This window comes from Kryptolebias marmoratus, linkage group LG21, assembly GCF_001649575.2.
Source record: "Kryptolebias marmoratus isolate JLee-2015 linkage group LG21, ASM164957v2, whole genome shotgun sequence".
NCBI lineage: Eukaryota > Metazoa > Chordata > Actinopteri > Cyprinodontiformes > Rivulidae > Kryptolebias > Kryptolebias marmoratus.
In genome coordinates this window covers 1,480,635-1,493,912 of record NC_051450.1, presented here as the reverse complement: position 1 = coordinate 1,493,912, position 13,278 = coordinate 1,480,635, and the positions used below count along the sequence as shown (strand labels likewise).

Below are 13,278 nucleotides of genomic sequence, written 5' to 3'. Positions count from 1 at the left end.
AAAGTGGACTGCTGTGTCTTAAAACATCAGTGTCTAAAATTTCAAAGTGGAAGTTCATGTCAAAACCTCCTCCCCCCTCTCCGAAGGTGACTGCGGGGCCTTTAGACACAGCATCCAGAAACCTCCAGAGGACGCCATAAAGAAGAGGCAGTTACGCTTAATGAAGAACAGGTAAAGATGATTGTTTGCATTTTTTTAGGATATATGGTAGAGCTCAAATACATGTAAATATTAGTTCAGTCAGACTCCAGTATAATCATCATTTTATTTATGAATTGAAAAATAGTTGACTTTGGCAGAAAAGCCCACTTGTTGAGGCTTCTAACTTGTTTTTTCCAGGGAAGCTGCGCGAGAGTGTCGGCAAAGGAAGAAAGAATACGTCAAATGCCTGGAAAGTCGTGTGGAGGTGCTGGAGACTCAGAACAAGACTCTTATCGAGGAGCTTAGAACCTTGAAAAACATCTATCAACACAAAGCGGACTGACTCCTTGATCAAGATCATGAACTGAGATTGTGTGGGCTATTTGTTTCTATTGTGTGTCTTAAAAACTTTGCCTAAATCCACAGAATACTTGTTGCTCAGCGTGTTTACATGATGTCAGGGTTTTAAACCCCTGATTCTCCTCCCCTAAAAGGAACAGAGTTTCCAGCAGAGGAATCACATGTTTACCTTTACGGAAACAAATAGTAAGATGCTGAGATTAACAAAACTGAACACTGAAAGACACCGATTACATTTCTCAGTTAGTTTTCTAAGATTCCACCATTAAAAAGTGATCAGTTACTAGTCAAAGAAGTCTAATGCAAGAAGCCAAATGTTTCAACCAGCAAGGAGGTTTATATTTGTATGAACTTGTTTAAATTTGCTTCATTTAAGTATTTCTTGATGCAATATTTACTTGTAATTTAGACTGATTTTGTGGAAAAAAATAAAGTTATTGTTTAATCTCTTTGTGTTGTTTTGATACAGAGTAAATGTAAGAGACATAAAGTATGTTTTATGCTGGTTGTAAATGTTTATATTTATAAAAATTGGGGGAAGATGAGCACAAAGGTAAAGCAGTGTTTATTCTTTTGTGATGCCATTCTCTTCCTGATTGGATGTGAAATAAAAGAAATCATAAAAGGGACAACCATCACATACTTTTTTCACACAATAACCAAATTAAAAGAACAACACAATCTTGATTTTTTAAATGACCATGGAAAGAATGATAGAAAATACAGAAGGGTTTCTGCCAGAATAAAGGTTTTGTTTTTGCACTGATTGTGTGTCTCTTCTAAGTGCAGTGAGAAAACAATGAAAAAAACCTCCAATACCTCTGAGATTTGCCTTGCACCTGGGCCTATTGTGAAACCTAATTCCTGCCTATAGTGCAAGAAAACACAGCTAACCTCAGCCCTGAAAGAGAGAAAAACAAGTTGTGGAACTCACATGTTGGGACAGGATTTACAGCTAAATTTAAAGTTAGATTAGGAATGTCAGCTTATCAAGCAATTCTATGGTAAATAAAATGGTTTGTGGTGATCGGATCATTGATTTATGGCAGTTAAAACTGTCATTTTTAATTAAGTCATTGATATAACAAAGATCCTTTCACAATAAAAAAATCAATATTTTTGTAATTGTGCAGCAAAAGCAAACTTTTCAACTAGAAGAAATTACCGTCACTGAATATCATTATCAGATCGTACATTACTCTACCGTACCAGCAGGGGGAGCCAAAGCACAATGTTAAAACCAATTCAAAGATTAAAAGAAAAAAATCATATATTTGTAAGATTTCTGCAAAGTAATAGCAATAAATGCTAAATCGGTTGTCTTGTGCGTCAGGAAAAATGTCAGTGGATTTGTTTCTCCTATTCACTATTGACCCCTACCTGTACAAATTCAATTAAATCCCTCAGATAGTTTATTTCTATACGAGCTAAACACTGGACAGTCAAAATGAAATGAACTGATATACAAATGTGGCTTGGATGTGCACCAAACAGGTCGTAATCAGGAGTATAAGAGAGTTATGTCGGTTCTTTAAGCAACAGCTGCAGTAAGATCTTATTTTATACTGCATGTAGAGAAATATCTATTCAGTCCTGTTCTGTTCTGCCCATGGAAAATCTTATTAAAGTTCAATTATAACACAGTTGTTTCCACCCACTTGAACCGGAAACTTTTCGAACAGTCCTCAACAGTGACGCGTTCACGTACTCACAGAAAATTTTGTATTTCTCCTGTTATTTGACATCTCACAATGTAAACGAAATAATACCAAAGAAACGATTATCTGACTGTTGACAAAAGTGAGCAAACTAAAGTACATCGTGCCGCTGTATTTATGTGCGCTTTCATTTGAAAATAATTAAATTTAGGGTCAGACTCGTTATATATTTACGTTTGATACAAATAGTTCCCATTTTGCCTCCTAAGTCTTTATTATTATATTTCCTGTTTATTATTAGCATATCTAGTTAACTTCCTCTCACGCTTTGGCTGTATGGAGTCCGTTTAAAGCTGAGAAGCTCACTTTGTATTAGAAAATCCCACTTCACGATGAGCGCCTGAACGCCGCACGGCAGCGGATGTAGCCGCAGGATTCTGTTACAGTACAGTGGCAACCATGTAGCGCCCAACGCTAAAACATTTTCTTCGACTTGCCTAATGTGTGCTCATTTTCATTCATGCGGGCATAGAATATCTGGACGAGAACATGTTTTTGTGAGGATAATTGAATTGGACGCTTAGTCCGGAGCTACAAAACGAAGGAGTCGACAGTGAAACCGAAGCCTTAGCGGCGCCACCTACCCTCGGTTTGAGGTTTGGACGGGGACGTTGGGCTACTCTTCCAATTTATGTTTCTCTTTGCGTTTTTATTCGTTTTTAATGGCTCCACTAGACTAGCTGAGCGTCTGTGAGACAGGGGGATAACGGGGGCCAGCTTGTGTAGTTTGCACCAGGTAGGTCTGTATCCGCGTTACCGCCCCGTTTTTCTCTCTCCTTTTTTAAACACGAGCAGCAGCTCTGTAAAAAAAAAAAAACAGAACTGGAGATAAAGCGGCGGGCGTAAAACAAAAACAACTGCGTACACAATGGGGAATACAACGTCCTGCTGCGTGTCATCGAGCCCCAAACACCGGAGGAGCAACCACTCCAGGCTGGAGCCGTATCGGCCGGAGCCGGAGCTGAGTCGTGAGGACACGGGCTGCAACCTCCAGCACATCAGCGACAGAGAAAACATCGACGGTAAGCTCGGGGAAAACAACCCCAAAACTGCAGGGAAGAGCAAACCCAAACCGCTCACACATGATGGAGTTTTAAAAGTGTCGTTTCTGGGTTAGACTGATTTGTTTTCCTCCTCTGTAGTCACCTTCATGCAGATTTAGGAAGGAGTAATAGCGTTTTCAGAGTTTGCAACATCTGTGCAAAGAGGACACACCCACCCTTCTGCAAACCTTTTGGATTAATTATTTAAAATTGCCAAATTTCATCATTTTGATCTTGCATTTGTAATATTACCTGACTTATTTTTTTCTTCAACATGAAATCTAGGAAGTAGTTTGAGTCCTTGAGTCTAAACTTTTACTTCTCACCCTTTGTCTGTGAGATGATTCATGAGGTTGGATCACCTTAAATCAGAACAAGGCTGGATCTGCTGCTACGCTCTGAGGCTCTGTCCACATTGAAACACAGCTTTCCTAAAACTGATTCTTTCTTTCTTATATCCCCGTGAACATGGCATTGTTCTGGAAATGTCTTGACACACAAAAACATCCCAAAACCCTTTTAGGTAGTTACTGCCACTTACAGCCAGGCCTGTAAGCGGCACTGTAACACTGCCACGAACATACACCAGAAACAGGAAGCAAGGAGTAGATTTGATTAGAGGTGGAGCTGTGACATTACTGCTTTCAGAAGCTTGCATTTTGTCCGTCTACATAGAAACTTTTGCATGTTCACAAAATACCATTTCAACATGGATGGCCCCTCAAATATTTTGTTATTACCTTTCTAACATGCTACCCTGCGTCCTGAATGTCATCAGCGTTTTTTGATGGTGATACTTTATTGAAAGCCTAAGATTGCCCCATGCCCCCGGCTCCAGGCCCCAAATGGACATGACTCTCTCAGACCCTGCAACAGGATGCAACTAAGTGCTGGAAGATCATGCCAACGTGATGCTACAGCCACGTGTTCTTGACAACAAGTCCACATCATGAATATGCTGCCACCATTAGGGCTAGGAATGTTTAGGCACCTTACGAGTCGGTTTAGTTATGCTTTAAAGAACTGCAAAGCGATTAGAGAATAATTATTGCCTTTTGATCCTCAGGTTTGTGAATAAACGCCAAGCTGCAGCTGGTAACCTTGTGAAAACCTTGTGCAGCTGAAATACAAATTATTTTACATAAATAAACAGGTTTATACATTTTCATGCATAATGAAAAGTGCACAATAATGTGTCAGAAAACCCTAATGATTACAGGCTGCTGACCAGTAATTAGCATAGATGCTAACTTAACATTGTTGCCATAGAAACACTAATGCAATTAGTGTTGCGTTTTTCTCTGAAATTTACACACAAATCAAACGTTTCCAAGTCAAGTCTCTGTACTAGGGCAGACGGCACCACACAGCAACTCATCTGCTGACTCTTTTAAAGATTAACTTTAACAAAACAGTTTTTGGCATTTGAAAACCAATTACGAATCTTCTACATCCACCAATGCGATGCATCTAAAAATAGATTATAACCTAGCCCCCATGCTTTCTCTTGCTCCACCCAGCACCCTGTTATGCTGCCACCGCAATGATAAACTGCCACAATCTGACTACAGACATTTTGCACATGCTCGAAACCCTCCATGACCTACCACACGTAATAAGGAGACCGCTGCGTACTTAATATGCCGCTGAAGACCTCGCTGACATCCTCAAGTCTTCTGTTGTAATGGGGTCGTCATTTAGGAGCCTTAATGAAGATTTCGTGTGAGGTAGTGTTCCAATGGGAGGTGTTGTGATAATAATGGACTGCATTTATAGCTGTGTTTTTTATTTGCCTCTCGCATTCAACATGTTTACCTGTCACTGATCCCACCACAGTCACACTCTGTTGTAGGCAAAAATGCTGAGAGGTTGTCATTACCGAGGAGTTCTATCAGACCTCCCAAATTGTTTTTTTTATAATGAACTCTGAAATATGTCCATTGTGTGTCATACCACATACCACAAGGAACCCCCGTGATTAGTAAGGAAACATGAGGGAGGGAGAAAAAATACAGGAAAGGAAGTTGTCCCGGCATGCTACCACAGCAAGGAAACTGCTTACCATAATATGTGACCTGTGCTGGTGGAATGAGTTGAATAAGCACAGGCTGCAGTGCAAAATAAGTGAAAATATTGATTTTTGAGTCCTTAAACACTAATGATCTGTGTTATGAAAATAACATATCTTTCTAATCCATCTTTAAATCACTGTTTTCTTACAGGTATGTCTTCAGAAATAACCTTTTGTCTTATAACCTTTATAATTTTCCTTAAAATTCACGATTTCTTTCTGGCAGCTGCTGTAGTGCCGCTTGGGGCCTCCCCTTTTTAAATATAAGGCTAGAATTCCTGATTACATCATTCCCAGCTAGCAACAAAGATAGCTTGTTGTTAGCCTGGTGAGAAATTGCTAAATTTTAACAAACGATGCATCAGTTTGAAGCTTTTTTGAGATGGACAATTTGAGAATATTAATAACTCAATATTGAAAAATTCCTCTTTGCAACTCATTTTGCCAGCACTGGTCACATATGTGAAACAGCAGGAACCGCTTTGACACTAGTTGTTGGAGGAAAGTCAGTACAGCCTGGTTGGCATTTTTTGTGTCATTCATTAAGTAAATCACTTGTGCTTTTTCACACTTTGGAGAGCTAAGAAAAAAACTGGAAGCACATATAGTCCTCCTCATTAGGATCAGTGAAAACGGGTCAAAATACTTCAGTTTTCTGTTTTATGGTTAGTAATCAGACATGGCTCAGGATCTGAGCTGGGCCTCCTTCAGCTGCTTAGTAAATAAGGGGTCAGATGAGCATTCTTCTCTGTGGTTTTACATAATAAGTCAAACATTTACATTATAAAGACAGGAACTTTTAAAACATATCCACCATGTTCTGTTATTCATTCTGATCAGGGTTTGGCAGCCTTGAAGAGTGGCTGTGAAATCCTCTCCTCCTGATTACATCTCTCAGCTTATCTGGGCATTTTACAGAATTATCAAGCAATATGAAGATAAACTAAAACAAATTTATTTTCAAACCAACATTTTCATTATTATAAATAATGTATTTGCTGCTGGATTTCCTCTTCGTGTCATTAAAGATGTATTTTAGTAAAATGCCACGTCAAAGTTATTTCATCCATTTCTCTGTGATCAAAACCAAAGTCCTTATTTTCAGTCAGTGCTATTTATATCATTGAGCAAGATTCTTGAATGTCTTCATTCTGGATTTTGATGCTCTCTTTTCTGGTAACAATGAAGCTGATTACATTTTCTTGTTACAGAACTTAATGAGATTTAAGTCTGGACTCTAGAGTAGTAGGACTTTAGTTTCTCAGTTATTCTTTTCTGATCAGTACCTTATTAGAAAGTCCAGTTCTGGCAGTTGTCAGGTTCTTCTTACAATTGCATGATGACCTCCAGCAGAAACCGTGTCGTCAGCCAAGGACTCCTCACCTTTTTGAAGATAGGTTAAAGTTTTTTGGGGGCTTGTCTTTATCAGTAGCTCACCCGAAGAAAGAAGACAACTTTTAAACCTCAGTTCAGCTTTCAGATGAGATAAAACCTGCGTTGTTTAAACACAGGAACAGATGGAGCTTTCATCTGCTGGAAGGAAGATAAACCATTTATCTTCAAGAACACCAACCCCATGGATCAAGGGAGATTGTTGGAATTGGGGGATGATTTCAGCCAGTGGGCTTATCAACTTTATCACACTACAGTAGGCATGGGTTAATGATGCCCCTTCTGATGGTGTCACAAGCTTAAGCAAAAATGCCTCAGTTTCACAGTATTAAAACAAAAGTTTTAAAATTTATCACAGTTTTTTGATTTTATTTTAAATCAGAAAAGCAAATACTATTTCTACTGCTGCCTAAATAATACCACATACTGCTATATTAATGACTTTATTATAGGTATAAAAATACTGAAAATAATATCTATTTGTAGTTATTTTGATTTTGATGCATATATACTAATAAGGAAACAGAAGTGAATGTATTTACAGTCACACTGTTTAAGTCACTCACAGCTCCACTACGGACCAGAAAGATATCATAAAATTATTTCCATAAACATTTACAAGTACAATCTTGGGAAAAAAATGTTTTTTCATATTTTTGCAATATTTCCTGAAAGCATTCGCAGTTGCTAGAGCTGTCGTCTCCCAGCAAGAAGGTTGCAGGATCACTTCCTGACCTCGGCCCTTTCTGGGTGGAGTCTACATGTTGTCCCTGTGCACACATGGGTTCACTCTAGGTACTCTGGTTTCCTCCCACAGACCAAAAACATGCATGTTAGGTTCATTGGTAACTCTAAAATTGTCCCTAGGTGAGAGTGCGAATGGTTGTTTGTCACATTTGTCTCCATGTGGCCCTGTGATGGACTGTCCAGGGTGTCTCCTGCCTCTTGCTTAGTGATGGCTGGAGATAGGCACCAGCTCCCCATGACCCAGTAAAGAAAATGGATGGATGGATGTAGCTGACAGAATAAGGCAGAATGGGACACCTGCAATATACAGTTAAAATACATTATTTCAAAGAATCAAACAAATGTAATTATATTTAGATCTATCTACCTTTTTGGAGAAAACTTCTCCATCTTTATCCTGGAACAAGCTAACAGCACATACCACCCTGACACTTTGCATTGGTCAAATGTCGACACCTTGGTGGATTTACAGAAATGACAAGTAGCTTAATTCCTAAGATTATTAAGACACTTAGGTAAAACACATACTGAAAATCAACCAAAGTAACTTTTATTTTGTTTCAGTTTATAATATATTGTCTTTTCACTACTTTTAATGGAATAACCAGAGTAAATTATTTCATTTTACAGTCTTGCAGGTATGCCACACATTCTGTTGTGTGGTCATTTTTGTATGACTCTGGCTGCATTAAGCGGGAGTCATACTCCATGAGAAGTCACAAAGTCAGCTGTTATTCACGCGGTTGCATGACAAAATTGCGTCATTTTGTTCTCGAAGCAGCTTCGTCCGCCACTTCATGGCACAAAGCCTTGGGCCGAACTGTTTCACACAGGGGCTTGCACCAAGTGCTGTGTGATTGGTCAGAAGTTGTGGGCGTGTTTATACAGAAAGATTGGTGAGGTTTAATGAAACATTTTGCTTCTACTGCTATGTTGAAAATCAGTTGGCCGAGATTGTTAGAAAGAACAGCCGTCTTTACAGCTGTTCCATCAAAACAAGGACAGAAGAGTTCAAAAGCCGGCATGAAGAAACGTTTTTTAACACTGTAGGAGGAGGGAGGAGCTTCTTGGAAGTTCTGACCCGAAGACCATGAAAGGTGTGTGCGAAAATAAATGTCTCGTAACCATGTGACTGCAAACTGACTTCTTGACTTCTTATTTAGTGTGATGGAGCCTTTGGGCTTGTGACGACAAAAAGCCAACAAGCTCTGCTGATAGTGATGACAACACACGTGAACTCTTGCCTGTGCACAGACAAAACGCAGAGTCCTCACTGAACAGCCTCATTATCATTCTTAGAGGGCAATTTAGGTGATTTCTTTCACAAATTTGTGTTGTCAGCTGTTTTGCCTTGTTCATCTGTACACCAGTCAGAGATAAAGAAGTAGGACATTCTTGTTTCTTTAAACAGTCAATATCTGTTTATTCCTTTTAGCAGAAGCCTCTCAGGGTCAAAGCCATAACATGTGTTTGACTGGGATAAAGACCTGTCTGCCAAGAGATACACAGGCCTCAGGGCCGGTTAGGTTTTATGGTAGTGGCTCACAACTTAAGTAATTTATTCCTAAAGGCAGAAAATTGTTTTTGAAATATCTCTGTAGTCCTGTTAGTGTTGTTTGTTTGGTCACTGACCAGATTGTACAGACGCAATGCTTTCTTGTCTAATGATGTTTGTTTTTATTGTAAGCTGTTAAATAAAACTGCATTTACTGCAGTCCATCTGAAGCAGATTTTTAGATATCTGATCATATGAAAGATTGACAGTGATATAGTTAATACTTAACAATTTTAAAGACAAATGTTATCGGGGTCAGCTAGGGCCCAGTGGTTGGAGCAGTCCTCCAATGAGAATCGGAGATTTGATTCCTGGCAGCAGTCACATGTTGAAGTGTCTCTGGACCAGACACTGAACTCCTCAATGCCTCTGATGTGTGCCCTATTGGTGTATGAATACAATCTAAAGCACTGATAAGTCTCTATGGAATGATTTATTCAGGTTAGCTTTGTACAGATGTAGTGTAGTGCTGTATGAATGTGAGTAGATGGGTAAATGAGGGCAGATTGTGTTGTAAAGTGGTACTGTAATTACTGTAGTTTAATTTTACTGTAGTTAAAACACTTAAAAACAGGAAGATCCTTCATCAAGCTTAATGTCACTGTAATAAAACAATTTAAAATTATTAACTTAATTTATTATGAAAACATTTAAAGGTATTAGTTAGGTCATTTTTAATGTCTCAGTATGAAAGGAAAGGATAAAACTGCAAGATCTTCTTTGGATTTTACTTAACATAGACATCTGTAAATTAACAATGGCTCCCAGCCCAGCGTTCGTCTCTTTCATCACTGTTGAAGTTAGTTAAAAGTTATTTCTGTAGCGCACACCCACACACACACACCCGCGCACACACACACCCACACACATTGATGAGTTTTGCTTCCAGGCTAATTGAAATCTGGTCATGGATTATTCATGGGGTTGATGAGTCTGGGGAGTCTCCTGAATTCCAGACAAATTAACCTAAATCTACTGTGTACAAAACATTTTGTTCTGATTGATCCCAAGGTTTAAAAAATAAATAAAATAAAATTATAATATGATATAATATAATTATAATTTATATATGTAAGATTTATTTTTAGTTGAAATTTTATTCTGACTAGCCAGGTAGCTAGCTAATTTATACAAAATTATTTTTTTATGGTTGCAGTTGAGCTTTTTTTCTTAATACATTTGTGGTCTGTGTGTTAAAAATTCAAACTGTGTAAGGTAAGGTTGATGAATAGGTCATGTAAGGAGGAATTGGCTCATATGACTCTTTGAGGATTAACAAATACTTTCTGTTTATTTAAAGAGGTGGAGATCTTCAGACACCTCATAATTTAATTTGATTGTGATTCAGACAGTTGTGTTTTAATTATAATACAGTTATGGATTTTGATTATATTTGTCACTGTGTGATTATGGAAGGAGAATTTTGCCAAAGGTCGAGGGCGCACATATTTGATTTGCAAGCAGGATTCATCTCTTGCTTTCAAAACTTTTAACGCTTGCACTCAAAACTTCTGCTCTTTTTCAAATATTCTCTTTTCTCTCTCAAATCTTTGTGTTCTTGCACGCAAAACTTCTCTCTCTCTCACAGATCGGATCTGCACTTGCAAACCTCTCTGCTTGCTCGTGGATTTTTTCTACTCTCTTGCGGATCTGAGCACCGTCGCCTAGCAACCATTCCAGCCAATAGAATGACAGTGTTCTTCTGGGCAGGGGGAGACTCCTCTGGGGTGCATTTGTTTCCTTCTAGTGAGTGTGCCTGTGTGGCTACAATAGAGCTTTGGAACAGACGTCACTGCGCAGTGGCCTTGTGGGGCGTTTACTTCTCGCGCAATCGGTTGGCGCCACCTTTGAAGGTCACAGACCAAAATAAACAGTATTCCGGTGTTACCGCTGTATTCTCCTGCCTAATGCTGAAAAGCAGCTCAAAACAAAGGGGACTATATCGCGACAAACTTCTCCCAGATGCCTAAAGACGGTACATAGAAAAGAAAGCTAAAATTGGAAAATTCAGAATTCAAAATTCAGTCAAGCTAAATGACAGAGCAAACACAAAATGTAACTTATATTAAAATTTATTTATTGAATTTGCAGTAAAAATAAATGCATGTTTTTAGCTTATTTGGCACATATTAAGTCTTTTCATCATATTCTAGTGTTTTTCAACCATGCTCCTCATTCCACGCTGCCCTGCATGTTTTAGATGTTTCCCTGCTTGAGCACTCATGTAATTATCAGAATCAGGAATGTTAAAGTAGGGAACATCTCCAACATGCTGGGTAGTGTGTCTTGAAGACCAGGGTGGGAAAACACTTGTTGAGATAACCTGTGACCATGCTGTTGCTGTACTCCAACCTTTCACAAAAAAACACTAATAATGGGATGTCTTCTGCATTCGTGAAACTTTACTGCTTCTTACTGGTGCTGTGCTGTTCATAGTAGTGGGAACTTAATCAGAAGCTATAGAAGCCCCCATCCCTTTACTCATTTGGAATGCACAAGTTGCTACTATCACAGTATTATTGGAAACAAGGCTGAGGTCCTGCATGGGGGCATCTGGAGGTGTACAATAAAATATCAGGGATGAAGCAGATGGTAAAATACAAAAGCTCCCTTTGGGTTTGTATGGGGCACCTCAGACTCACTGCAGTTTTTATTTTAAAGCTGAGATGAGAATCTGATGCTAATAGACTTTTTCTTACAGACTTTAAAGTACATGAAATACCAAATCAAGAGATGTAGAACTTAAAGAGCTCCAAACCATGTCTACATTATAAAAAAAAATCAAAGACTTTATTAAAAATGTTTGATTTATTTAGAATATTTGCTTTCATATTTTTCTTGATCAAAAAGGACTTGATAATAGTTGAAGTTTACAGGCAAATGATGTGTAGCAGCTTGGTAGACTGGGACACTGGAGAAAAGCTTCAACCTTCTCTCTGCAAAACACAAGCACAGAAATATCTGAATGTTAGCAATAGAGACAGAAAATGTCGAGACATGATTTAATCTTCATTTATAAACTCATCTAAAACTAAAACATTAACGAAACCCCAATTAGTACAATTAGGTGAGGAAGTAGATCAGCTCCAGTTCAGAAGTGAAGGCCACCAGGAGAAGGATGATTAAACTGTCTTACAACAACTGGAAATCACTGTTAAAAATTTTATGAATCTGTATGCAGCTTTACAAATACATTTGTTTTTCAAAACAGCAGACATTACCAGGAATAGAAAAGTTGCTGGATCCAATAAAGGTCTAGAACAGGAACTGAAGCCTGGAGGTGAGGCTGAAGGAGAATTAATGGACAGACACCAGGTCCTGTATTTTCTCCATTTCTCAAAAACAAAGGGGAAAATGTACATCAATAAGTTAATAATTATGCATAAATTTCATTAAACACAATCCCAGCATTTATCCCCACCTGAAAATAAATATTATACATGCTAAAATACTAAGAATATTGGAAGTGCCTAGAATTCCCTGAAAAAATATATAAACAGATATTAAGTACATCTGACAAGTTGCTTACCAATGTGACACTAATTAGCCAATCAGTTACCTTTAATTAAAGCACAGCTCAGCACATTTAACAATAACTTGCATTGATAATATGCAATTCAGCTTGAGTTTGAGCTTCACTGAAACTTAGCTTTGACTCAGTTTGTAGCTCCTGATGTGACAGGATCAGATTATAAACCAGCAACAGCTGCAATCACCAAACAGAAACCTAAACACAGATTCTCTTCTTTCATTAAAAAGATGGAGGTCATTGTTCTGTGTGAACGCAGTAATACACAGCAGCAGTTCAATCACAAAGCTACACTGATGCTAGCAAGCTGTAATGTTTATGCAAGATTTATCTTGATTCTAGAGAACGGCTAGAAAACTCAGTTCTGCTATCACAAAGCTGCTGCTATCTTGTGATTACATTCTACAATTAGCTATAGACTGACCCCTTAACACTGTTTACACAGAGCAGAAACCGGAAGTAGTTCTCTGCTTCACCTGGGCTGGTGTAAGGGTGAAGCGATCCAAAGTGCTTTACAACAGAATCAAATACAACAGGTACATTATCAAACACAGAAAAAAACATCAATCATGTACAGGTGCTGGTCATAAAATTAGAATATCATGAAAAAGTAGATTGATTTCAGTAATTCCATTTAAAAAGTGAAACTTGTATATTATATTCATACATTACATACAAACTCATATATTTCAAATGTTTATTTCGTTTAATTTTGATGATTA

General features: G+C 38.2%; 2 protein-coding genes across 7 annotated transcripts in view; both read left to right on the top strand.

Annotated features, from left to right (window-relative positions):
- LOC119616626 overlaps positions 1–8,681 on the top strand; it is a 91,287-nt gene extending 82,606 nt beyond the window's left edge. Inside the window, exons 6-9 of one of the 3 annotated variants that reach the window (XR_005232588.1) lie at positions 87–171; positions 340–574; positions 4,597–4,600; positions 8,671–8,681. Coding sequence is in view for 1 of the 3 variants with exons in the window: in XM_037973104.1 (XP_037829032.1) it covers positions 87–171; positions 340–484 (230 nt within the window). In the remaining 2 variants the exon portion in view is untranslated. Of the gene's footprint in view, positions 1–86; positions 172–339; positions 1,264–4,596; positions 4,601–8,670 lie in introns of those variants that run through there. The other 2 variants (XR_005232589.1, XM_037973104.1) reach the window with 2 other exon arrangements.
- Positions 2,571–13,278, top strand: part of ccny (cyclin Y) — a 44,574-nt gene continuing 33,866 nt past the window's right edge. For all 4 annotated transcript variants that reach the window (XM_017437737.3, XM_017437735.3, XM_017437736.3 and 1 more), the window contains exon 1: positions 2,571–3,241. In XM_017437737.3, the coding sequence (XP_017293226.1) occupies positions 3,088–3,241 (154 nt within the window). In that variant the 5' untranslated portion in view covers positions 2,571–3,087. The remainder of the gene's footprint in view (positions 3,242–13,278) is intronic.